The following is a 24,816-nucleotide window of genomic DNA, read 5'->3' on the forward strand; positions in this document are numbered from 1 at the left end:
GGGGAGGGTAAGAAGTTGGTGAACTATTTTTTTTTCTGTAGGATTATGTTTCTTACAAGAATAAATGACATCATGGCGTGGACACAGCTGGGTGGTCCGTACATCCATGTATGTTCCTCCCAATTCCCTGTTGTGTAGCTGTCAGGAGTCCAGGACACTTGAACACTGAGGAGTTGCTGTGAGTCTAGATTTCCAAAAAGTCTTTCTAAGGAAAGTCAGGAGTCGCTGTTCTGTTCCTTTCTCATCCCTCAATAAATTAGGGCCGTGTATTTGCTTTAGTTCCCCAGGCTTTTACCCCATTAGGGATCCTTTGGGTAAACAAGCTCCTATTTTAAATTGTAAATATTCCCATCAAATTGCCCTCTAAGTGCAAATTGCCTTAAAGACCTGGCTCCATGCTGAGAAGTGGAGTCTTTTGGAGATGGGACTTGGGGGAGGGACCTAACTGAAAGGTGATGGGTAGATGGGGGTGGGGGTGGGGCAGGCTGGGGTGGGGGGAGGCTGTGGCGCTGGCCATTTAGAAAGGGCACCTGGAGGGTCCCAGGCCCAAGCGTCCTTTGGTGTGTGCCTTGAATTGGGCCTTGGAGCAGTTGAAAAAGCCACAAATCTCCAGCTTCCCTGGTGCCCCAGAAAGCACCCCGAGGGAGCCTTCCCTCTTTACAACTCCAGGCAGCAGGCTAGGTCTCACTGTTTTTGAAGCCAGCCTCTCCACCTTGCCTATAGCCACCGTAGTTCCTGCGGATCTCAGCAAATCCATTTTGCAACATTGTAGCACACTAAGGTATAAAAAACGGGGATGGTTACATTTAGCAGAATAAACGCCTTCAACTATAGAGCTCAAGTTCTGACAAGAGGAATGTCTAAGACAGAGCTGAGTTCCTTCCCGGAACCCTTGAAATCTCTCTTGGCAAAACTACCAAGTGGTTTCAAAGGCTGCGCTGCCCCCATTTCCTGGCTTGCTTTCCCTCAGCTCTGCCCTCATCATGACCAGACTCAGAAACACCCAGTGCTTCACCTTAGCGTGAGGTTCATGCTGACGTCACAGGGTTATAGATTAGGAGCAGAAAGGAAGTGAATTCAGGGAAGTTCACCTAGTGTGGGTCTCTTCATTTTACAGACCAGAAAACTGACACCCAGAAAAGAAACATGGTTTTCCAAAAGTCACATAGCATCAGGCACCTGCTTTCAAAGACAGTCTGCTGCTGCCTTGCATTTGCTTTTTTTTTTTTTTTTTTACAGGACTTTATTGGGGAACAGTGTATACTTCCAGGACTGTTTTTCAAGTCAAGTTGTTGTCCTTTCAATCTTAGTTGTGGAGGGTGCCATTCATTCAGCTTCAAGTTGTTGGTCCTTTCAATTTTAGTTGGGGGGCGCAGCTCAGCTCCAGGTCTAGTCGCCATTGTTAGTTGCAGGGGGCAGAGCCCACCATCCCTTGTGGGACTCGAGATGTTGAACTGGCAACCTTGTGGTTGAGAGCCCACTGGCCCATGTGGGAATCGAACTGGCAGCCTTCGGAGTTAGGAGCATGAGTCACCGGGCCGGCCCTGCATTTGCTTTTTAATTTTTCCTTTTTGCTTCTTTGGGTTAGCATGGTACACTTCCTGGGTCCGCTCCCTCCTACATTGCCCAGTGTGGTTCGCAGGAGCAGAGCCCTGCCCTGTGGGTGGGATTCATGGATTTCAGCCAGAGTTTATTCCTGACCCTGGGGAGGGCTGGGGCCCGCCCCTCTGTGGAATGGGTGAGAATCCCCACCTCGCTGTTGGTGGGAGGAGTAAATAGGGAAGGTATGTAAGGGTGTGTAACACCCACCTGACAGCCAGTGGATGTGCAACAGATACTTGCTTGAGTGAAGGTCGCGAAAAACGCTGATGGCCTCTGGACCCCAGCTACTGGGCCTCACAAATTGCATGTTGCTTCCCAGTCAACCAGGACCATGTTTCAAAACGGCTTCGTGTCCCCCAGTGCACCGCCACCTCAGAGACTAAACATATCAAGTTACAGCACCTGGAGAATTAAACTGGCCGTACAAATTTATTTTCGTTAGCTCGGAAAAATCAACCCAAGCTCAGAGCCTGTGCCGAGACAGAAGTGAAGTGGAAGGAGGAGCAGCAGCAGCGAGGTGTGTGCTGCTGGGATCCACTCCTCATTCCTGCCAGAGACCCCACGGCCGTGAAAGGTGGGGCAGCTTGGTCTATGCTGTTGCAGCCTAAGTCCACCTTGCGATTTGATGTCTACGTATAAGCCACTAAGTATAAGCCCCTTTTCTGGAGTACCTTCCTGGGACTTTGCCAGAGTGTTTTTCTAAACGCCACTCTATTTTTTGCAGCTGGAGGACAGTATGTACCCGTGTGTATGTGTACATGTATGTGTTTCTGTGTGTGTTTCTTTGGGGTGTATGTGTGTGTGTACAAATATGTGTGCATAAATGTGCTTATGTGTGCACTTGTATATGAGTGGGTAATACCTTGCTACAAGTCCTGCCATGACAAAGTACCACACATCAAGTGGGTTAAACAACAGAAATTTATTGTCTCACAGTTTGGAGACTAGAAGTGCAAAAACCAGGTGTCAGCAGAATTGATTTCTTCACTATAGCCCTCAGAAGGATTTCCCTTCTCCTTTGCTTGTAAATGGCTGTCTTCTCTCTCTGTCTCTTCACATTATCTTCCTTCTAGGTATGTCTCTGTCTGAATCTCTTCTTTTTATAAGGACACTAGTCATATTGGATTAGGGCCAACCCCAGTGGTTGCTTAACTTGATTGCTTGAGACCCTATCTCCAAATAAGGTCCCATTTTGAGGTACTGTGTGTTAGGACTTAAGCATATGAAGTTGGGGCAGGGGAAAGTGGAGACACAATTCAACCCATAACATGTGCATGTATGTTTGTGTGTATGTGTACGTGTGTGTAGTAAACCACAGCATCCCCGACGCCAGTCAGAAGCACTCCTAATATTGAGATGATAGTATTTTAAGGATACACACAGTTTTCTCTCTTGTGAACAGGGCAGATTTGAAACAATGTTTTCACGAACTTCCTCTTGAGTGTGGAGGGTAGGTGTGATTACCGTGTTTCCTGGAAAATATGACCTAGTGGGGCCATCAGCTCTAATGCATCTTTTGGAGCAAAAATTAATATTAAGACCTGGTCTTATTTTAATATAAGACGCAGTATAACATAACATAACATAACATAACATAACACCAGGTATAGTATAATATAATACTTTATATAAGACCGGGTCTTATATTAATTTTTGCTCCAAAAGACTCATTAGACGATGGTCCGGCAAGGTCTAATTTTTGGGGACACGCTATGTAGTGGGTCCCAGGTACCACTCTTGCCTCTTGACTTGGAGGCACCTCTTCAAGGAAGGCCCGGGCCTGGGTCATCATTCTTGAGCAGAGCACTGCCACCCTTGGTGTATGATTTTTCCCACCTCATTTTACTTTAGACCATTAAGTAGCATCTTGAAATTCCTTTGGCTGTATAACAGAACATTCCAATTATTCCAAAGGGTACATAAATTCAGTTTCCATAGCACTTCCTGATGACTTGGAATCACCAAGTCAGTCGTTGAGAAACTCCCAGACATTTCTAAGTACATTTTAGCATATTAAACATCTTGTTTAGGCGTTCTATATTGTTGTAAAGAATAGTACACATTTAGCTTCCTTTTCAGAAAAGCCTGCCTAGGTTCTATTTGCTCTGATTATTTCTTCCTTGAATTGTGTTTTCGGGACGGTCCCCAGTGGCCTGCATTTCTGGCCAACCTGCAGGCCACAGGAGACCCTGCCATAATCTTTGGGCTGCTCATCTGCTTCACTAAGACAGACTGCTTCCAAACTGTCCCCAGACACCTGTCCCCACAGAACCATACTTGGCATTTGTCCTCCTTTTCCTATTCACTTTACTATACATCTCTATTGTCTTTATCTTCTCCAAAATCTTACTGAAGAGAATGAGTTCTTCATGGCCCTGCATGGACCTAGAATTCTGACTGACTTTCTAGTCAGCCAGACCCTAAGTTAAAATCCAAATTTTCTAGGTCAACCCAAAGGTGGGGACAAGGTGGCTGGAGTGTGGGGGCCGTGTTGGTTTGGAGTTGCCAGGCAGGAGGTTTACATCAACCCTCCATTAGCCTTAGTGTGTGGTTCTGGGGGTTGATTCTGTGGTGAAAGAGTGAGGGCTATGTTTGTGACACTCATGTCTACCCAAGGCCAGTGTGGATCTGTTTGCTTGTTGTCAGAAGATACTCGTTAGCTATGGGATGGGAAAGCAGGGCCACTCCCCTCAGGCATTCCTTGAACTTAGAGCACTCATCCCTGACTTCAAATTCTTCTGTCCCACTTCAGCATGGGACATAATGTAACCGCTTAAAATATGTCTTACAAAGGCTATTCAAGGACCTGAAAAGTGAGATAATATGAAGTAAACAAACAAAAAAAAAATTGGCAACAAAACTGCATGTACTGTCTGGTCTCAACTATTATTAAATACATGTTTCTGAAAAGGAGACTACATGGAATGCAATAAAATATTAAGTGTTTTTCTCTGAGCGGAGGGAGGATGCATAACTTTTATTTTCCAAATTTTCTGCAGTGAGCATTTATTACTTCACAAATGTGCGCAAAAAATGTATACAAGTGGCCACTTTGGTCAACGTGGCTCAAGCAGTAAGTAGTTCACCATAATCAGAAGTGTCTGGACGCTGATGGTAACCACTTTGAGCACCCCTTGTCATTGCAGAAGTCAAACATGACTGTATTCATCTTTTGTTATCAGTATATATTGAGTATTACAATTTTAATGCAGTTTTACCTTTCTTAAAATGTGTATACATTTTTTTTTTGGCACCCTCTGACTATTTTGGCACTTCTGATTACAGTGAACTACTGCTTGAGCAACGTTGACCCAAGTGTCCACTTGTCTCCATTGTTTTGGCACCCCTGGTATCATTTAACTGGATCTTTAGGATCTTTCAGATTTTTTGCTACCTCAGCATCACCAGGATGTTAATTCCCTGCTTACCCAAGGCTCATGTCTGACTTTGCAAGAAGACAGCGGGAACTGGTTCATATCAGCAGCACCGAGCTCCGACTTTCCCCACTCAGCCATGGGCGCAGACTGAGAGCTGCCTCTGGCTGGACTGCCCCTGCCCTCCAGGCTCGGGCCAGGGAGGGAGGGGCCAGGCCTCTTGGAAGGGGGTTAAAGTCCTTCTTTGTGTGAATGGCCTTTTAGGGAGCAGAGGGAGGGCCTGCTCTGACATCACAGTCTTCAGTCCGGAGGCTGGGAAGGAATTTGTCCAGCTTGAGCCACTGCCCAGGAATCTCTCTGGAAATGAGGCAACTCTGACTGGGGACTCTGACTGGGGACGTTTGAGGTACACACTCTGGGCAGGGTAAGCGAGGTCTGCTGACCTGTCTCACTGTCCTTTTCTTTCTACTCTGGCAGGATAGGGTTCCTTTTTGAGGCCAGTGTCTTTGTGGGATTGGAACTAGAGAAAGAGTGGGCAGCTGAGCTGAGCTGGGACTGGCCACTTGCTTCTCGTTTCGCAAATCCTGTTAAATTCCCAGCTTTCATGCGAAGAGCAAAGGGGACACTCTGCACTACAGAAGCAGTGCATGCAAAAGCACACCAGTCATCGGGGGCTGGTAGTGCTCTGAAGATGGTGTGTATGTCTGTGAAAGAGAGAGAGTGTGTGTGTGTGTGTGTGTGTGTGTTTTCCAGAACGGAACCAAGTGACCCAGCAATTCTGGTAACTGGTTTTCTACTTATTGCTGTGTATTGATTTATAAATAGTTTGCAACTAGCCTTCTGTTTTCATGTTATGGAACTCGCCGCATTCATGGAGTGACCTAGAGCTTTTTAGGGATTGTGTGTGCCTGTCTCCTGTAGGATCCAGGGGAACAGAGGGAGAACCTCATCAGCGCTGTTCGGATATACCTCTGTGAACAAAGGGTTAATCTCAAAAGCATCTGGCACTGCTTTCTCCTTTCTCCTGGCTCTCTGCCTCAACATAGTGGATTTTTGTCGGGTCCAGTTTTTTTTGTTTCATTTTTCCCTCCGGCTTTTGCTCTCTGCCATTCCTGGTTGGCCAGGCATAAACCCAAGATCTTGAACTATTTGAAAAGCAAGAAGAACTCAGCGAAGTTATAAAGAACTAAAGCTAGGCTTGCATTTTGCTCTCAGCAGCATCAGTTACCCGAAACATTTCTGGCTGCTGGAGCCAGAGTTCCCTCTGTGGCCTTGATCTTGGTTTATTCTGGAGGTGGGAACTGCCCTGTAAAATCGTCCCCCAGTGAAAAGGGCCTTTGGTGAGAAGAGCATCTGAGGACTTCTTGGTAGAGCATGGAGTGTATTGATCGCATTGAGGCAGAAGCAAAACTTGACTTTCTTGGAGCTGAAATGAAACCTCTTTCTTCATGCAGGGGAAACGCTGAGACAGCCCAGCGGTTCTAAGTAGCTCTTGTAGGGAGTAACTGAAGGAAACATGCCTTTCACCAGTGGCTGCAGGAAAGGCAACTGCTTCCTTCCTTTCCTCCCCTCCCCACCTCTCACCCCCATCACACACACCATCCTCAGTTTCTTTACAGAAAGCCTAAGCTGTAAATGTGTTAATCAAACAACACCTTAACATTTTCCAGATGTGCAGCCTGACATTTGAGCTGGTGACTTTTCAGCAGGGTTAAGGGCATGCTATTAATAAGGCAGGCGGTGGTGTCGGGGAGACTCTGTTAGGGTACAAACGGACCGTTTTCCTTCACCAGGAGAGTGAGCCAAGACATAGACGAGCCTTGTTTCCAATGAAAAGGATTTCTAGAAGTATTTTCATCATGTCTTCAAGGCTGTACCTGAGGCATAAACCCGAGAATAGCAGGATGGGGACTGCTGTGTTGACCAATACCGGAGAAGCCCTGGGAAAGAAAGTCTGGGCCTGTAGGAACAAGAACCTCTTTTTAGAATTGTCCTGGTCACACTTAGCTGTAATGGCTTCATGGCAGGAGGTTGGTGGGAGGGAAACCAAGAGGCTTTTTAAGTATTAGTGCCCTGAAGGGAGAGTCACAGTGTTAACCCGAGCCTGCCTGGTCTGAATTTAGCTTGTAACTACTCAGCAGGGCTTGGGGTCCTAAGTCTGCCTTCTAGCAGCCAGGGGTTCTCTGTCCTCCTCGGGGGTGGGGGGGTGGGAGTGGCTAGGCTCCCGGCTTCCCATGATCAACACAGGCCCTGATCCTATGGGCCAGAAGAAGCCCTGCTGGGGGTGGAAAAGGAAAGGCTGCCTTGGACTGGAATGTGGCCCAGGTTATCACCTCTCTCCTCCACTTCCTGGCCCGGAGGCCTGAAGCCAAACCAAAGAAGCAAGCTGCTCTCAGACATTCCCACTCTCTGTGTCTTTACCGGGGCGGTGGAAGGGGCCCACTCAGAATCCCCGTGCCTTCTCCAGCCTGCTCCCAGCCTGCCATCTTCAGCTGGGATCTGGGGCAGAAGAACAGCAGGCCAACTGCTGAGGAGCGATGGTGCTCCCAGCCTCCTTCGTAAACCCTTTCTGGCCAGCACAATTCGCCATTGAACAGGGCCAGAATTTTCTTTCCTGTTCCTCTTACAGTACTTCCTCTGCCTTGTGCTGCTTGCTCTATGTGAATTGGTACTCTCCCTCCAGGGCTGTACTCTCCTTGCTGCAGAGTGGGGACCACCTCAGAGCCCCGGGGACCCACCCATGGCTCCAGGCATAGGGCCTGTCACTTTGCAGGTTCTCAGGGCATGCTTATCTTTGCAGGAATACACTTTGAGCTCTTCAGCCTCTGTCCCCCACCACATTCCTCAGGTTCCCTTGGTTTGGGGAGTCTGTCCTCCCCAGACCTCCGGTCTTTGTAGCCGTATCCTGGTTCCCCCAAGGCTGATGGACATCAGCAGACCAAAGTGGGTATGTTGCAGGTGTCTGAGAATCATCTATCAGCCAGGTTGTACTCCCTCCTCCCATTGCCTTCATGACAGAAAGTTCAGAGTCCTGTAAAAACCATCCTACAGCCAGTCACCCATGGCCTCTGGAACCAGTTCTTTGCTGGGACAGCAACTGTGCTCCGTGTACTAAAAATGCAACTTGGGAAAGAGAGGGAGGGTAAGAAGGGGAAATGAAGATGCTCTGTGGTTTCACAGCTATGAGGAAGTTTTATTTTATAGCCATGCCCCTGTTCCTGGGCCAAGAGTGATTTTGTGTTTTCGGTGAACTTAAAAATAATTGGATTAAAGGATCAGGTCACCTATTACCTGGGGAACAGGGTTTCTAATTTAAAAAGCGTGGCTTTAGGAGGAAGTAATCTGAGTTATTCAGAGCGTGGAAACCTGGTTGTGAAGCAGGGGCCTGATGTTTGAGTAATTTGGGTCACACTGCAGTTAGGCTGTGAGCCTAGGAGGTTGACGTTGGTAACAGATATTGTCAAGAGGTAACAGCCTGAGCGAGGTGGGCAAGTGGGGAAGCTGCAAACTCAGCGGGTGTGAGTAGAAGCTCTAGATCCTTGCTTGTCCTTGTCGTGAAGGACACCTTTCTGGTGTCCGTCTGGGCCCAGCCAGACCTGCGAAGGAAAATGCATTCTTCTTTCTATTCAGGATGCACCCAGGCCCCGGTACCCTGGGAAGAAAGCACGCTACTGTCTGTCACCCCAGCTGGGCAGGTATCAGGGCCCTGATGTATTTTCTGGGCAAATTAAACAGGCTTCTAGAATCTCCCCTGTGCTGTGGACTCTGGGGTACTGAGAAGGAGTCACAGCCCCTTTTCACGGTGTCCACTGCAATGACTGGGATGTGGGATTTTAGTATTTTGCCTCAGGGATGTCATCAGAGGAAGGAGAGTACCTGCCTCAGAGGCCAGTCCACAGGGTAAAGTCCCCAGACCCACCCTGTTTCCCCAAAAATAAGAGCTAGCCGGACAATCAGCTGTAATGTGTCTTTTGGAGCAAAAAGTAATATTAGACCTGGTACTGTATTATATTATACCCCATCTTATAGTAATATAAGACCGGATCTTATATTAAGCAAAAATTAATGAGACCCAGTAGTATATTATATTTATTATATTATGTTATGTTATGTTATATTATATTATATTATATTATATTATATTATATTATACCTGGTCTTATAGTAAAATAAGACCCGGTCTTATATTAATTTTTGCTCCAAAAGACACATTCGAGCTGATTGTCCGGCTAGGTCTTATTTTTGAGGAAACAAAGTAGCAGGAAGTCAGCACCCAGTTTCTGACTGGAGGGTCCTGACGGCAGAGCAGAAGGTAGGAAGCTGACACCGAGTTCCTAGGGAGTCTGTCTCTGGCTCATTCTGAATAAAGAGAGGAAAGGGGTCTTCATTGAGTTCTGAAGCCAAATCATGAGTCTCACGTGACTTCTAGAGATTCAATGGAGCCATGTATCAGCCAGAAAGCCAATTACACGCTCTTTAAATCCATCCACCCGTCCTAAGATTTCACTCTTCGTTTTGGAAGCCTCCTCACATTGAGAATACCTTTGGAAGTACTGGGATAGGAATACTGGCCTTCGAATCCTGGCTATGCCAATTACTAGCCAGACAATCTTCAGAAAAGTCCCTCGATTTCTCTAAACCTCATTCTTGTCAACATAAGAAACGTCCATACCTGTAGAGAATTATTATAAGAGTTTATCTGAGCCAAGCTGATGACATACTCTGGGAGCAAGACCTCATGCTCCAGAGAACAACAGTTTTGCAGCTTCTTTTATGCATTTGAAATTGAGAGAACTAAGGAAGATTGGAGAAAGCAAGGTGGGGATTGGATTACAGTGTAGTTAACAAGATTGTGTGCTCTTGTGAAGGTTACCATCCCCTTGGAGGGATATTACTTCTGGTATTTCAAAGGTGTGTTAACCTAGATGCACAAGAAACAATGGGCAGGGCTGGTTTAAACTTCACTAAAGAAGCTATAGGCCTGGGGCGTTACTACCCACCCTGGCCTGCCCAGACAAGGACATGTATGCTGTCAGTTAACCCATAGTGTTCTGTTTTGCATACGTATTAAACACTTTTTGGTAAATAATGGCCGCTTTAGACCCCACCTAGTCACCCTGGTTATAATAAAAGCAGGTCTTGGATCAAATTCTGGTGCTCATATAGACATTTATTAAATAGACATTTCTCAAAGTGGGTATAAAACCATTGTCTGTGACCTCAAAGAAGTCTCAGCTCTCGAAAATTCTCCAAACCCACCTGGAGTGAAGACAGATGTGGTCGTTTTAGAAAGGCCAGATTCTGTTACCACACGGTAGGTGATAACCAACGTCGTCCAAGCCAAAGGCTGGGCACAGGGCTGTTTAGTTCTCAGACTTCAGGCACTATCCATAAGGGTGTGGTATGTGCCAAAGGACTCACTTTATATACCCCGCTCCAGAAAGGGTGGGGAATATCTCTAATGCACACGTTTGAACACCACCAATTGCACCAATTTCTTAACATTTCATTATGCTAATTGACAATTTCACTGATGGAAACCCATTTCTCACCTTAATTATGCCAATTAGCAAAGCCTCTGGGGCTCTTGGAAGTTACAGAGAGCTAACTACTGGAGGAAGGAAGCCAGCCACCTACAGAGAGAGCGGGTAGGATCTCTGACTGGATCCTAGTTGAGCACTTTTGGAGCCTATATTCAGCCCCATTGAGGATGGCTGTCTGCCCCTGGCATGTAATTTAAACTAATTTCAGACACACACAGCTATATTTATTACATTGTCTCTGCCCAAGGATTTTAAAGTAAATGGTAGACATCCTGACCAACTGTCAGCTATTCTGGGAAGCCAGTAAGCTGGCAGGTATTCTGTGTCATGCTGTTAGGGCTCCACCTGGAGGGTGAGCAGGGGCAATACAAAGGTTTCCTATGGGACCTAGTTTTTCGTTGACCTTTGAAAGTCCAGTTTGGTGCTTCTTTCATATCTTCCTGTTGTTGTTGTTTTTTGTTGTTGTTTTTTTGCATTGGGGCATAGTTTATTTCAGAAAAGACTTTGCAGTCCACTTATTGACTATGCATTTTATCTGAATCTGGGATCAGGTGCATGTTATCTGAAGCATGGAGAAAATTCTGGTCTTTCTTATCTTCAAAGGGAGCAATAAGCATTTGTTGGTTAAAGAAGACATCACTTAATGATGTCAAGTCCAGACCCCTGCCAGATTCAGACTATGGGATTTCCAGCCCATTTCCATTTACCTGGTATAATTGCTGGTGCTTTGATCACGTCAGGCTGTCTTGCCAGTGAAGGTAAATTCTTCGTGCTGAGGCTAGAACTCAGGAATTTGCTCTTTTGTTAAAATTGTTCCCTAATCCTACAAAAGCTCAGGACCTCTGATGCATGACTGTGAATCAGTAATGCAGAGTTGTTTATCTCTTTAAGTACTTCTACTCTAATTAGGGTTTAGAGCTGCTGCTCTCTAAAGTAAATGGCATTGCCAGGAAGGAATTTCTGAATTTATGGAAAGAACACAACAGGGCCCACTTGTGACTATCCTGTTGACACCCTCCAAGGTCTAAATATGTTTTTAAATATGTTGGGTAAGAACCATCTGACACTACACTGGGACTGCAAACTTTGGCTTTTAACCACTAATTAGCATTTTAAAAATCTTAGTTTGACACATCACAGAAGACATAACTAATAGACTCAGGGTTTCTGACTGAAAGCTAAAGGTAGTTTTCTTGACACTGCAAAAATGTACTATCAGATGCTATTATCAGACTTAAACTTTTGAATTGGAACAGTGTTTACAAGTTCAGAACCTTGAAAAGAACTGGTATAATTTTTAAGTTAAAAACAAACAAAAAAAGCTTGCAGGGCATATCATCAAAAACTGACAAAGAGACATGCTGATGTGAGAAGCCAGAAGGTGTTCTCAGGAAGTGCTGTGGAGATGGACTCAGTCACTCCTGTCTACAGGAGATAAATATAGGCAAGTTTTTTACTTTGCCTTACCAGACAAAGTAAACTCCAAAATAGACCTACAGCTTCCTAAGAAGTGTGGGAAATTCAACTGTTGTTACGAAAAAGGTGGTGTTTCCTGGAGCTTATTGTTACTGCTAGTTTCTTTATCGCCCTACAGAATAAGCCTTCTGCATGCTTAATGACTGGGTTAATGATGACGTGAACTACAGAATTAATTATTTGCCTTTTAGCTTCCTTTAATGTTACATTACCCTCTTTTGTCTCATGTCGAATATTCTAAAGTGTTTTGTGTTTCAGTAGAGCAGTGATTTTTAGCCATATTTATGTCCCAGTAGCTTTCCACTATTTTCCTACTTTTTTTCCTCTAAAAGTAATAGAAGCAAAGCTCCACTTATTCCCACGAAGAATATTAGTCAATCGTTGATGAAATGAAGCCAGGGGTGGGACGGTCAAGGATAATCTGACTCTCCTTAGCAGTACCATGCATCTTTTTTTTTGTTGGTCTGTTTATTCCAGTAATAGTTTTCCATGGGGTGGGCTAATTTTAATCTAGTTTACTTGAAATTGAATGGCCGCCAATATTTCAGGCATTCAAATTTTCTATAAGTCCTAATGATGTGGAAGTCACTGACAATTCCTGACCAAAAGAAGTTTAGTTGATGTTTTTAAAAGGACAGCAACAACTTCTTTGACATGCCTCTTTGATTCATTATAAAGATAAAAGACCACTAGTTACGTAATGATGGTGAAAAATAAAATAAAAGATTTTAATGGTATTAAGTACCTGGCTTTGACCTAGACTGGACGATCATCCAAGACCAGAAAGTATTAACAAAGAACGTATGCTTGTTATTGTTGCCTGTTACTAAAGAAGGAATATGTATTACTGATTGATTTTTTTTTTAATTAAAGCTTATTGGGGTGACAATTGTTAGTAAAGTTACATAAATTTCAGGTGTACAATTCTGTATTACATTATCTATAAATCACATTGTGTGTTCACCACCCAGAGTCAGTTCTCCTTCCATCGCCATATATTTGATCCCCTTTACCCTCATCTACCACCCCCTCCCTCTTTACCCTCTGGTAACCACTAAACTGTTGTACATATCTATGAGTTTTTGTTTCTCATTTGACTTGATTGATTTTAAGTCTAAAGAGGAATGTGGAAAATGAGGAGTGAAGGAAACCCCCAGTCCATGGATAACCTTGAGAACATTGTCAACATTGTGACAGCAGTGCACAGCACATAGGGTGAATGCCCATGTTTTTTGAGGCCTCTTGAACTAATCCATAATTATCCACGTTCCTTGGAAGGATTTTCAAATTAATCCCCTGAGAATCGTCTTAGAGTGGTGTTTTAATACTATATTCTAAGCCTTTAAAATTGTTTAGAACTAAATAAATGAAAACTTATACCATACTGCAATTATGCACGGTCCTATGTCAGTAATACCAGAAACACTATAAACTCAAGACAGGGAAACAACACTGACCAAGGTGTTAGCGAAATCCTTGAGAGGAACTCTAAGCTCATAATTCACTGCTGAATTATCTGAGCTAAAGCAGAGTCTGGTATGAAAAAAAAAATGATCCCAGAATTTGCAAATTAATCTTACTCATGACAAATGCCAAAACTATATGGGGTTGAGAATTGATGAAAACATATGACACCTTTAAAAACATTAAGAAGATGGGTTTTTTTTTTTTTTTTTTTTTAATTTAACCACAAAATTAGAGCTGTCAGATCTAAAGCATTTCAGGAACTGGAAGGGAGGTGCCGCCGGCCACTAGCTTTTCAAAGCAACACTCACTCCTTAACTAAGGAGAATTGTTTTGATGTAGTTCCGGAGAACTGTGTAGTCAGTGGCTTTGGTTATGGGGTTTGTAATGCCTGTGCTCAGACAGCCATGGCAATGGGGACTTTAAAGAGTCATTGAAGGAATGTACTGTATTCCAGTATTTTATTTTGGAAAAATTCTCCCCAAAGCTTCTTGTCTCCAGAATAATTGCATTACATTTGGCAGAGAATCATGTTTTTCAAGAAGATCTATTCATGCAAAAGGGCCTTCTTTTGACAGTTGGAGCCACACAAATAGTCCTATTACATTTCTGCAGTAGTTTACTGTGAATATTTTGGAAAACTTCGGTACCATTGCTGTATCTCTTCTACTTTAGAGGCTATTTGAGTAATGTCTTCAGATTAATTTACTTAATTTGAGTCTTAATTTACTTTTGAGTTAAAAAATGGGACTAGCATTGATTGGAAAGTTCTCCAGACACCCAGTAAACAAAATGGAGTCTGTAAAAATGGAGAGGTGTCAGTACCAGTTACCCAACAAAATGAATATGTGAAGGTTTATTAGAAGGGAAATCTCTTCAAAAGGACTTGTCATTATTGTTTCAATTTTTCTTAGTTATCTGTTAGTTATCAGTTAATTTCTCTGTGTTCACATTCATAACAGATGTGGCATCTGATCCTGACTTTTGTTTTTTCTTTCTTCCAGAAGCCTCCCCAGCTTTCCGAGGATGATATCCAGCTGAAAAACGAGAGAGACAACTGTAGTGCCAACTCCCTGGATCCTGCGATCAGCTCTCTTCCGCCAGATCACAAAAACATGGAAATTGAGGTCTCCGTTGCAGAATGTAAAAGTGTTCCTGGAATCACCTCTGCTCCACATTCCATGGACCACGCCTCCCCTTTCTACTCACCCCCCCACAACGGCCTCCTCGCTGACCACCATGAATCTCTGGATAATGACGTGGCCAGAGAGATTCGCTATCTAGACGAGGTGCTGGAAGCCAACTGCTGTGATTCTGCTGTGGATGGACCTTACAACGGCACATCCTCCCCAGAGCCTGGAGCAGTCATTCTGGTAGGCAACCTAAGCCCACCTGCCCACACAGCCGTCCAGCTGGAACCCACTGAGAGAGTGGCCAGCAGGCAGGTGCCTCCCCACCTTGAGCTCACTAAAAGCAACTCTGACACCATGGCAGAGGGTGAAAGAGTGAACGGCCACTCCCTTGACCAGCCTAGAGATCTGCTGGGGGACAGCCTGCAGGCACCCGTGAGCCCCAGTTCCTCCACCAGCTCATGGTGTTCGTCCCGAGATGGGGAGTTCACGCTCACCACACTGAAGAAGGAAGCCAAGTTTGAGCTGCGTGCCTTCCATGAGGACAAGAAGCCTTCCAAGCTCTTTGAGGATGACGAGAATGAGAAAGAACAATACTGCGTCCGGAAAGTGAGGCCTTCCGAAGAAATACTGGAGCTGGAAAAGGAGAGGAGGGAACTCATTCGGAGTCAGGCTATGAAAAAGAATCCTGGCATCGCAGCAAAATGGTGGAATCCTCCCCAGGAAAAAACCATCGAGGAGCAGCTGGACGAGGAACACCTAGAATCGCACAAAAAGTACAAGGAGCGCAAGGAGAGACGGGCACAGCAAGAGCAGTTGCTGATGCAGCAGCAGCAGCAGCCCCCACCCCAGCTCTGCGCAGCTCCTGCCTCCTCTCGGGAACCTCCCACCATGACCGAAAATGCAAAGCAGGACGTCGTCACAGACCAGATAGATTTCTCTGCTGCCCGCAAACAGTTTCAGTTGATGGAGAATTCCAGGCAAACAGTGGCCAAGGGGCAGAGTACACCCAGGCTCTTCTCTATCAAGCCCTTCTATAGACCCCTGGGTTCAATCAACTCAGACAAGCCACTGATCATCTCGAGACCAGCTTCCATTGTGGGTCCTCCGGAAGACAGTGGTGCATCAGCAGCCAAGGGGCAGAAAGCCCACTGCACCCTGGAAAGCCAGCCTCCGGGAGGAGGCCAGGGCGGTGCGGCTCCTCAGGGGAGGGAAGGGCTCTACAGCGAGCCCCCTAAACGTGGGCCCTTGTCCAAACTGTGGACAGAGGATGGAGAGTTTACAAGTGCACGGGCCATCCTCACCGTGGTCAAGGATGACGACCCTGGGATTTTGGATCAATTTTCAAAATCAGTCAATGTCTCCTTGACCCAAGAGGAGCTTGACTCTGGTTTGGATGAATTGTCAGTGAGGTCCCAGGATACGACTGTCCTGGAGACCCTGTCCAATGATTTTAGCATGGACAACATCAGTGACAGCGGGGCCTCCAATGAGACAACCAACGCCCTCCAGGAAAATTCACTGGCTGATTTTTCTCTGCCCCAGACTCCCCAAACTGACAACCCTTCAGAAGGCCGAGGAGAAGGGGTCTCCAAGTCATTTAGTGATCATGGTTTCTATTCCCCTTCGTCCATGCTGGGAGACTCTCCATCAGTTGATGACCCCTTGGAATATCAGGCTGGTCTCCTGGTGCAGAATGCCATTCAACAAGCCATAGCCGAGCAAGTGGATAGAGCTGTGTCTGAAACCAACAAGTGCGGACCAGAACAGCAGGGACCGGAAGCAACACCAGAGGAAGGTGGAACTGGGGCTCCCAGCTCAGAGAAGTCTCAGAGCATGTTTGAGCCACCTCAGGTGTCTTCTCCTGTTCACGAGAAAAGGGATGTGTTACCAAAGATTCTGCCTGCTGAACACAAGGCGCTCAGGGAACGGGGACCCTCCCCACCACTGCCAGCAATACAGCCCAGTGGCCCAATAAACATGGAGGAGACCAGACCGGAAGGGAGCTATTTTAGCAAGTACTCAGAGGCAGCTGAGCTGAGAAGCACGGCCTCGCTCCTGGCCACCCAAGAATCTGATGTGATGGTTGGGCCCTTCAAGCTGAGGTCAAGGAAGCAGCGGACTTTGTCCATGATCGAAGAAGAGATCCGAGCAGCCCAGGAAAGGGAAGAAGAGCTGAAGAGGCAGAGACAAGTCTTGCAGAGTACCCCGAGTTCCAGGGCAAAGAAGGCCTCATCGCTGCCCTCCCGAACATTATGCTACAAAACTGCTCCAGGTAAGTAAAGTACCACAGACCAGGGACAGACACTATCGGTTGATTTCAGCTTACAGGTTTCTATGCAGAGCCTCCTCTGTGTGTGTGGCTGGAATAAGTAAGTGTCCAGAGGGGACACTGCATGAAGATTTCAGTGTTTGGGGACATGCAACGAAAGTGTCAGAGTGTCTTCTGGAAGAACCCTGATTCTGGATGGTGTTTGCCATTACTCAGAGGATGCACTGCCTTGCTCATTCTTCTGCTCTGGTCTTGGTTAGTACGGAGAATTGTTGTCTTTTCTTTGAAGGGGCTGCCTCTTGGCTGAGGGAGGGGCTGTTGGGGCACAGATCCAGTCAAAGTGGGCCTATGTGTGGACTGTGTTGGAGTCAATCAAACCCGTCTGATGTGGGGGATGTGCTCTACTAACCCCTTCTGAATGCTGGGTCCCTTCCCAACAATGACAGTCATGACTTGGTGTTGCAGATGGACCCACGGAAGGTGTTTTTGTCCCTTTTCTATGTGAAGAGGTTCGTTTTCAGTCACCACAAAGCAGTTTGGAACCAGGGTTGGTCTCATCCATTCATGTCCTAATGATGCATTTAGAGAAGTTGAGTTACAGTACCAAAAGGCAGGTCTTCCATTTGTTCTCATTGCCTGGGCAGTCCACGTCTTGACTACTTTGTATAGATGATTGACGGTAATTATAGTGGTATTATTGTTGCTACTATTATGGATAACAGTGTGACCAGTAGTTTTTATTTCCATTTGGATCTGATGGCAGTTGGAGACCCACACATCCTACCATAGACAGGTGCTGCTCAAAGTGGTCCAATCTAGTCCATGGACTGTTTGTTACTGACCATGCTGAGGTAAGTACCGGCAATTGAGAGTCAGCTTTTGAAAAATCTTGTAGCAATTTGATATTGTCCTCAAATCCAAGTGTGGGATTTTTGTATTTTAAAAAGTATTGGTCCCCAATGGATTGAGGGGAAAAATTGTTTCTTCACCAGAGGTAATTTAAAAATATTACCCTAACACATGATTGTTGGCATTTAAGTTGGTCCGTGCAGACCTTAATCCCCTCTTGACACTGGGCTTCCATCAAATCTATAATGACGCAAGGTAACTCTCTTTGTTATTAATTCTGAAACAGTCTCAACCTAAAGAAAAGTTCCCAAGTACAGTATAAATATCTTTTTTATTCTGAACCATTTGAGAGTAAATGGCCAACACGATGCTCCATTCGCCCCAGGCGTTTTCAGAATTTTTCTGATTTTAGAAAATCCATACAGTCTATATACTATTATTTAGTAAAGCAATGCAATGCATATATTATTATTTAACACACCCGGGCAGGGTCCGGGACAGCACTGTGTTATCAAATTAGATTTCTGCTGCAAAACTTAGAAAGAGTTAGTTATATTAAGTGGGATAGATAGAGAAGAACCTCATGCCAATTCACTTGGGTTTTGCTGCCAAGTAAGTTATGACAAAACTTGGATTTCAGAGCTTTCTGTGGATTTTGGAACTGTGCATAAGGGATCGTGGACCTGTAATATTATTTCCTTTTCAAAGAATTAATACCAGAGCCCAGAGAGATTGAGAACTTGCCCCCAAGGTCACTCAGCTAGGAAGTGACAGAGCCAGGTTCAATCCCAGGTTCATTTGTCTCTGAAGTTCATATTCTTTCTATACCCTTTCTTGCCCTCTGCCAAACCTGCCCTCTGCCCTTGAGATCTATGAGGTGTGTAGTAACAGTTCCCCTTTCCAACCTACTGTGATTGAACTCAGTCTCCCTCTGCCCTCTCCCAGTCTCAGACCTGACCTCTGCATTGTTTTTGGGTCCTTCCAGCCTCTCGTTTTTAGAGCTACTGTAGCTCTAGAGTCCTCTGCTGGTAGTGGCCTAGATGGATGAGTTTTCTCCAAGAGGCCATGAGACACTGCCACCCAGTGACCTAGAACGGTTCCTTTGTGCTTTCAGAACTTAATCCAGTGCTCCAAATTATAACAGGCAAAATTGCTGGTGCTGTCTAAAGATCTGAGCAGATGGCGGAGATGCTGGCATAGCCCATGCTAGCTATCTAGCCTGACTTCTCTTCTGAGTTCTTTCTGAAAGTTCATTCTCCAGGAAGAAGCTTAGCCATCCACTCCAGACATAGGCTCATTCTCTGAAATCTTTCAAAGAACTGGGTACTCAAGCAAGGAATCAGTTTCTTAATTGGAGAACGAGCAGGGATTAGTGTTCACTCATTAACTGAATGCATTTGACAGAGTAGGGTCCAAGTCAATGACCTAGTTTACTCGTGGTCGTTGAGCACCATGACTGCTCTCTGCTGTTCTGTTCTGCTCTTTAAGATTGATCCTTATGCCTTGGACCAGAATCTCCCTGTATCTTATTTATCTGAACCCAGTGGATAGGTTCATTTTTTTAAAAAACGCATGCCATTTGGGGAAGAATTGGTAAGGAAAGGTTAGGTTGGAGCAGTGTTTGCAAGGGATGAAGGTGTGTAATGAAATCGGTACTTCACAAGTTATGGAAGTCAGAGTTCTTTTTGGACAGTCCTTTGATGGTTTGAAAAGGGCAACTGCTGTGGTTAAAGCTGTCAGTATCACTCCTGGGAAAAGATAAACTCCGGTCTTTCTTCAGTGGCAAGCCTATAATCATGGCTTCTGAGAAGTGGAACTTTGAGAAAAGCACATTTCCTATCAGTTTAATTCCCTTCGGTAAGCAGGATCTGCTGTCGTTGCTAATTTTGCTGGATCTTCTGATATATCCAGGGTGTCTGGATAGGATCCCAGTGGTGCTCATGTCTTGCTGGGGACACCACATGATGTCCTTGATGTCCTTGTTGCTTACCCTTTCCCCCCTGCATGGCTGCTCCACACTCCAAGTTAGGAGAGTGGTTTCTGAAAAATCAGACTCAACCACATGCCAAGAAAGATACAGTCTTGAGATGAGAAAGAAAAGATGAATCAAAGGACTTAATTCTTGCAAGATCCCTGCTCTACACCTCGTGAGAAGTGTGAGTTAATCAAAGCCAGGCTTGGGAGCAGGATGTCCCCTGTGACTGCTGGATTTCAGGACAGGATGTGACTGTGTTTCTTACTAGCCAGGGTGACTTGCTGGGTACTTCCCTAAGGAGATTGGCATTTCAAATCCGTTTGATCTCTGTGAAAAAGCTGCTAGGTAAGGGGTGGAGGGACTAGGGTGGTAATAGGGAGAATGTGCAAGACAGGCCATTAGATCACCAAGAAATACATTTATATTTCATGTAATGATATTTTACTTCTCATGACCTTGAATATAAATGTCAGAGGTTTCCCAAAACTTGTATGCTTCTGACATCACAGCTACTCCCAGTCTCTTTCTTTTATTTCCCGTTACTCAAATATAAACTCATACCTTATGTAACAAAAAAGCTGGCAAGGAAAATGATGGGCCTAGGGGCTGGCCCGGTGGCTCAGGCGGTTGGAGCTCCATGCTCCTAACTCCAAAGGCTGCTGGTTCGATTCCCACATGGACCAGTGGGCTCTCAACCACAAAGTTGCCAGTTCAGTTACTCGACTCCCGCAAGGGATGGTGGGCTGCACCCCCTGCAACTAACAACGGCAACTAGACCTGGAGCTGAGCTGCCCTCCACAACTAAGATTGAAAGGACAACAACTCGACTTAGAAAAAGTCCTGGAAGTACACACTGTTCCCCAATAAAGTCTCCTTTCCCAATAAAATCTTTAAAAAAAAAAAAAAAAAGAGGAAGGAAGGAGAGAGAGAGAGAGAGAGAGAGAGAGAGAGAGAGAGGGAGAGAGAGAGAAAATGATAGGCCTAAATGTGATAGTAACTTCTCTGGAATTATATGTCAAGTTCAAATTCTGACTCCACTGCTGGCTTGCTGTGTAAACCACAGTTTCCTCACAAGTGGAAATAAAATAGTACTAACCTCATCAATAAGTTTGGACAGTACCTGATACACAAAAGGCTTCCAAGAAGAACTGTTATTACAGTTTTAAGAAAAGCCCAAAAAGCCTTCGCAGATTACTTATGACTTGCTCTTCTGCGCCTTCTGTGACCTTGAAATAAATGGCAGAGCGTGCATTTTTGAATTGCTTTCTGGTTGGGATGTTTTTTCATAGTTACTTCCTTAGAATTAAAGTTTCTCTTCCAAAAATCTGAGTTCAGGAATTGGTTTTCAAGAGTCAGCTGTGATTCAAAAAAACAAAGGCTATCATTAAGTGTATTGGGAGACAATAAAATTACTATTACCATAGAAATGGTTTCTTTTTTTTCTTCCCCTTTTGGGGAGTAATCTTCACACAGCCAAGCCACCATGTTGGTAGAAATGTGTGTAATAAAAATATCTTGGTAAGGGAATTGCTATTTACCATGATTTTCATTCTTACTGTTTCAATTCAATGTTTTCTATTTTGGTCTTAAACTGGGCTTCGCCTGGAGAAACTGAGCTCTTTCCTACTAGAGTTATCATCTTCTAGTTCTGTTCATAGGGAATGACCCAATATCAGCAACTCATCCAACACCCCAACTTGCTTTAAGTAATAATCTTTGGACGTTGCTCAGACTTGTTTCGCCAGGCAGGGGTATTTCTCATATCTGAGCTAGGCTTGTAATTTGAAGAGTCATATCATCGCATTCCCCCACCCCTGGGCCTTCAGAGGAGATAAAAGGACCAGGGACCGGCTCTTGGTGTGTGGGTCACAGCTGCATTCTGCACAAGCCCATGCACTCTTGCTCTGACAGCAGGATATTCCCTCTTACTGAGAGGAAATGAAATTGAAAATGCAAGTCTGAGCTCATTTCTTTCTGAGCTCATTTCAATGACCTGTGAGCTGTTTTTGATGTTTGCAACCTAACCCCAGTGCTGTGTGAAGGAAAGAGATCACTGAAGGAGGCCTGTGCCAAGGCATGTCATCTGGTGGGCGTCTTTGTCGGTTCATTTTGGTTTTTAAATAAGAGTGGGTGCTGGCTTTTTTCTTTTCTTTTGAAAAAAAATGTAGAAACAAAGGCTCTTTGATTTAAGACGTCAGACGCCATGTACATGGAATATAATAATCACCCAAATCGTAATATTTGATGAAATTAATTTTCTAAACTTCTGGAATCTACATTCTTGGCTTTTCAGAAGTGAGTCCTGTTTCTACAGAAGGAGGGTTTGGGCTGTCAGACAGGCAACAGCTGTGTTCTCAGGACATGCAGCCCTCGCTCCAGTTTCCTTGGGTGGGAGGAATTGCAGATTTTCCCCTCTGTTCAGTCAACACAGCCTGGTACAGATGCCCCAGGAAAATCCATCTTGATTGGAAAATCCAGAAGTGCAGTCAAAGCATGGTTTGTTTTCTCTGGCCCAGACACTTTATTATTAACTCTTTTTAATAAACAAGAAACGTATTATTAACTCTTTTTAATAAACAAGAAACGCAAATTCATGGTTCCTAGTTTTCTCTTCCACTCATGGTGAAAGAAAACACTTACTGATTGTTAGTGAAATTCTCTGCTCTTTAGTTGGCCTCGCACTGTTACAGCCTGTGAGTGCCACTGTCACAGATGTGACCTGTGCTTTTCTAAGGCCTTGAGGAGATGTCCACCAATCAGCTCTCCTGGGTGTGTGCTGCCCAGGAAAAGCTTGTGGATCTGCCCAGTCTGTGAAGGTTCAAGCAAGCGGCATTCTCTACTTTTCCGAGCATGGTTAATAATACTTACAAGAAAAAAACTTTCTGGTTTATTTTATATTTTTAAATTATTTCATGCTTATTGTAGAAAAAAATGGGAGAATAAAGATAAAAATAAAATGACTCTTAAGCGTAACCACTACCTGCCTAGTTTTTCTCCATGTACGTATGCACATGGAAGATAATACTGGGTTTATATTGTTTAATATTAGTTTCCTGTTGCTGCTGTGACTAATTACTGCAAATACAGTAGCTTAAAATGGCACAAATTTGTTTTAGTTCTAGAGGTCAGAAATCTGCAATCTGTCAGTTATGGACTGAACTGTGTTCCACCAAAATTCATTTGTTGAAGCCATAACTGCCAGTGTGGATTGTATTTGGAGATGGGGATTTTAGGAGGTAATTAGGGTTAGATGAGCTCATGTGGGTGGGGTCCTCATAATGGGATTAGTGTCCTTATGTGAAAAGACATCAGAGAGCTGACCTCTCTCTCCCTCCCTCTTCCCCTCCTTACCTTTTCTCTTTCTCTCTCTCATAAGGTGACTGCTTCCCTCCTATAAGGACCCTTGTGATTCTATCAGGCCTAACTGGATAATCTAGGGTAGTATTCCCATCTCACAACCCTTACCTTAAATCACATTTGCCAAGTCCTTTTGCCTATAAGGTAACATATTCACAGATTTCGGGGATTAAGATTTAGCCATTTTGGTGGACGCCATGATCCTGCCTGCCACAAGACTTATTCTTGTTCATTGTATACTGATGGAGTTTTTACCATATGCCATGCATAACCTTTTGCTACTAAGGGGTAGACCAGGATTTGAACCTAGGCAGCCTAGGTCTGGAGCCTGCTCTCTTAAACAAATGCAATACATCTGCTTTTGTAACCTGTTTTCTTAATATGTTTTGAATATTTTCCCACGACCCTACCTATTCCTCTAAATTTGACTAAAACGTATTTGTAATGGCTAAATAAATACTCCATCATCTAAATGAGCCATAACTAACTTAACCATTCTCCTGTAGTCTGACATCTTGGTTGTTATGATTAAAACACACGATGGTGAAAGTTCTCATGCATAAGTTTTGTGCCCATACTTAATTCTTTGCTGAACTTGTGCCTACCAGTTCCTTGGGAGCTGGTTAACTGGTATAAATTAGAGAACAGTATTTCACAAACTGTTTTTTTTAACATGTAATAGAGATTCTGTGAACTGAGGCTCTCTGGTTAAATAAATTTGAGAAATGCTGCATACCTACCTTTGAATTAGAGATTCAAAATTGAATTAGCAATATAACTGGAAAAGTCCTCTGGTAAAGAAATTTCTCTCTCTCTCTCTCTCTCTCTCTCTCTCTCTCTCTCTCTCTCTCTCTCTCTCTCTCTCTCTAGCTTTCTTTGACCCAGTGTTTCCCCAGCTTATGTGAACCATGACTTTCTGTTTGCAGTGTTGAGTACTTACAAAGCTAACGTATTTGGACATAATTTTGGAAACATAGTTTTGGAATCATCCCAGACAAGTGAAGCTGCTCACCCTCCGACACCTTTAAAAGCTTAAGTCTAAAATTACTCTAGATGGAATAGTTTAAACAAAATCATGTTTATGAAATAAACTTGAAAATGTTTTCTCTCCTCCATTCAGAATTCCCGTTTAGCTTTGTTCCACTGGCTCCTTATGTCATAGAGCTCACGTTGCACCTGCTCCCTGCTCAGTGAACGTGAGGTCCCAGCCTTTGGCTACGACCAACAGGTCTGCTCTCACGTCTGTGTGGTATTTTCTGTTCACGTTGTTTCCCAGGGACAGTGACTGGGGTCCTTCAAGAGAGCTGTTTTGTAGTGTTCAGCCCAGGTGAGAAACTAGACAGCAGGATGTTTGTCATTAAAAAATAGAGGCCACTTTTGGCTGTCCTCAGCTCTTCAGTCATTCACCAGGTGAATAAACATACAAGAGCAAGTCTCGATGAGGCAAGTGGGGTCGGACCCAGGGTGGGGCTGGGGAAGTGATGGGTGAGAGGCACGCCAGTGAACACCACAGGTGACCGTCACTGGGGATTCTAAGGGTTTGTCCTCAGGGCCGAGTAGTTTCAAGGAGCCTTACAAGGCCATAGACAAGGATGAGATGGACTTTCCAGACCCGTGGCACAGACCATTTGCATCACATTCACGTGATGATCCCCACAGCGCAAACCATGGTGCTGTCTGCAGTGTCTACCACTAGGGGGAGAGCGTTAGAAGTTTTTTTTTAACCTCCTAATCGTGAGGACTGTTGGCTGCAAACTAGACTTTTGAGGAAGAT

The 24,816-nt window shown here is 44.6% G+C and overlaps 1 protein-coding gene across 11 annotated transcripts in view; it reads left to right on the forward strand.

Moving 5' to 3' along the window:
* The window catches only part of PALM2AKAP2 (PALM2 and AKAP2 fusion), a 412,810-nt gene that overhangs the window by 371,892 nt on the left and 16,102 nt on the right, over window positions 1-24,816 (forward strand). For 8 of the 11 annotated variants that reach the window (XM_081065501.1, XM_081065503.1, XM_081065502.1 and 5 more), the window contains one exon: window positions 14,464-16,864. In XM_081065501.1, coding sequence (XP_080921627.1) covers window positions 14,464-16,864 — 2,401 coding nt within the window. Of the gene's footprint in view, window positions 1-5,238; window positions 5,401-14,463; window positions 16,865-24,816 lie in introns of those variants that run through there. The other 3 variants (XM_081065499.1, XM_081065508.1, XM_081065507.1) reach the window with 3 other exon arrangements.

The sequence above is a fragment of the Rhinolophus hipposideros genome (assembly GCF_964194185.1).
Source record: "Rhinolophus hipposideros genome assembly, chromosome: 11".
Lineage (NCBI taxonomy): Eukaryota > Metazoa > Chordata > Mammalia > Chiroptera > Rhinolophidae > Rhinolophus > Rhinolophus hipposideros.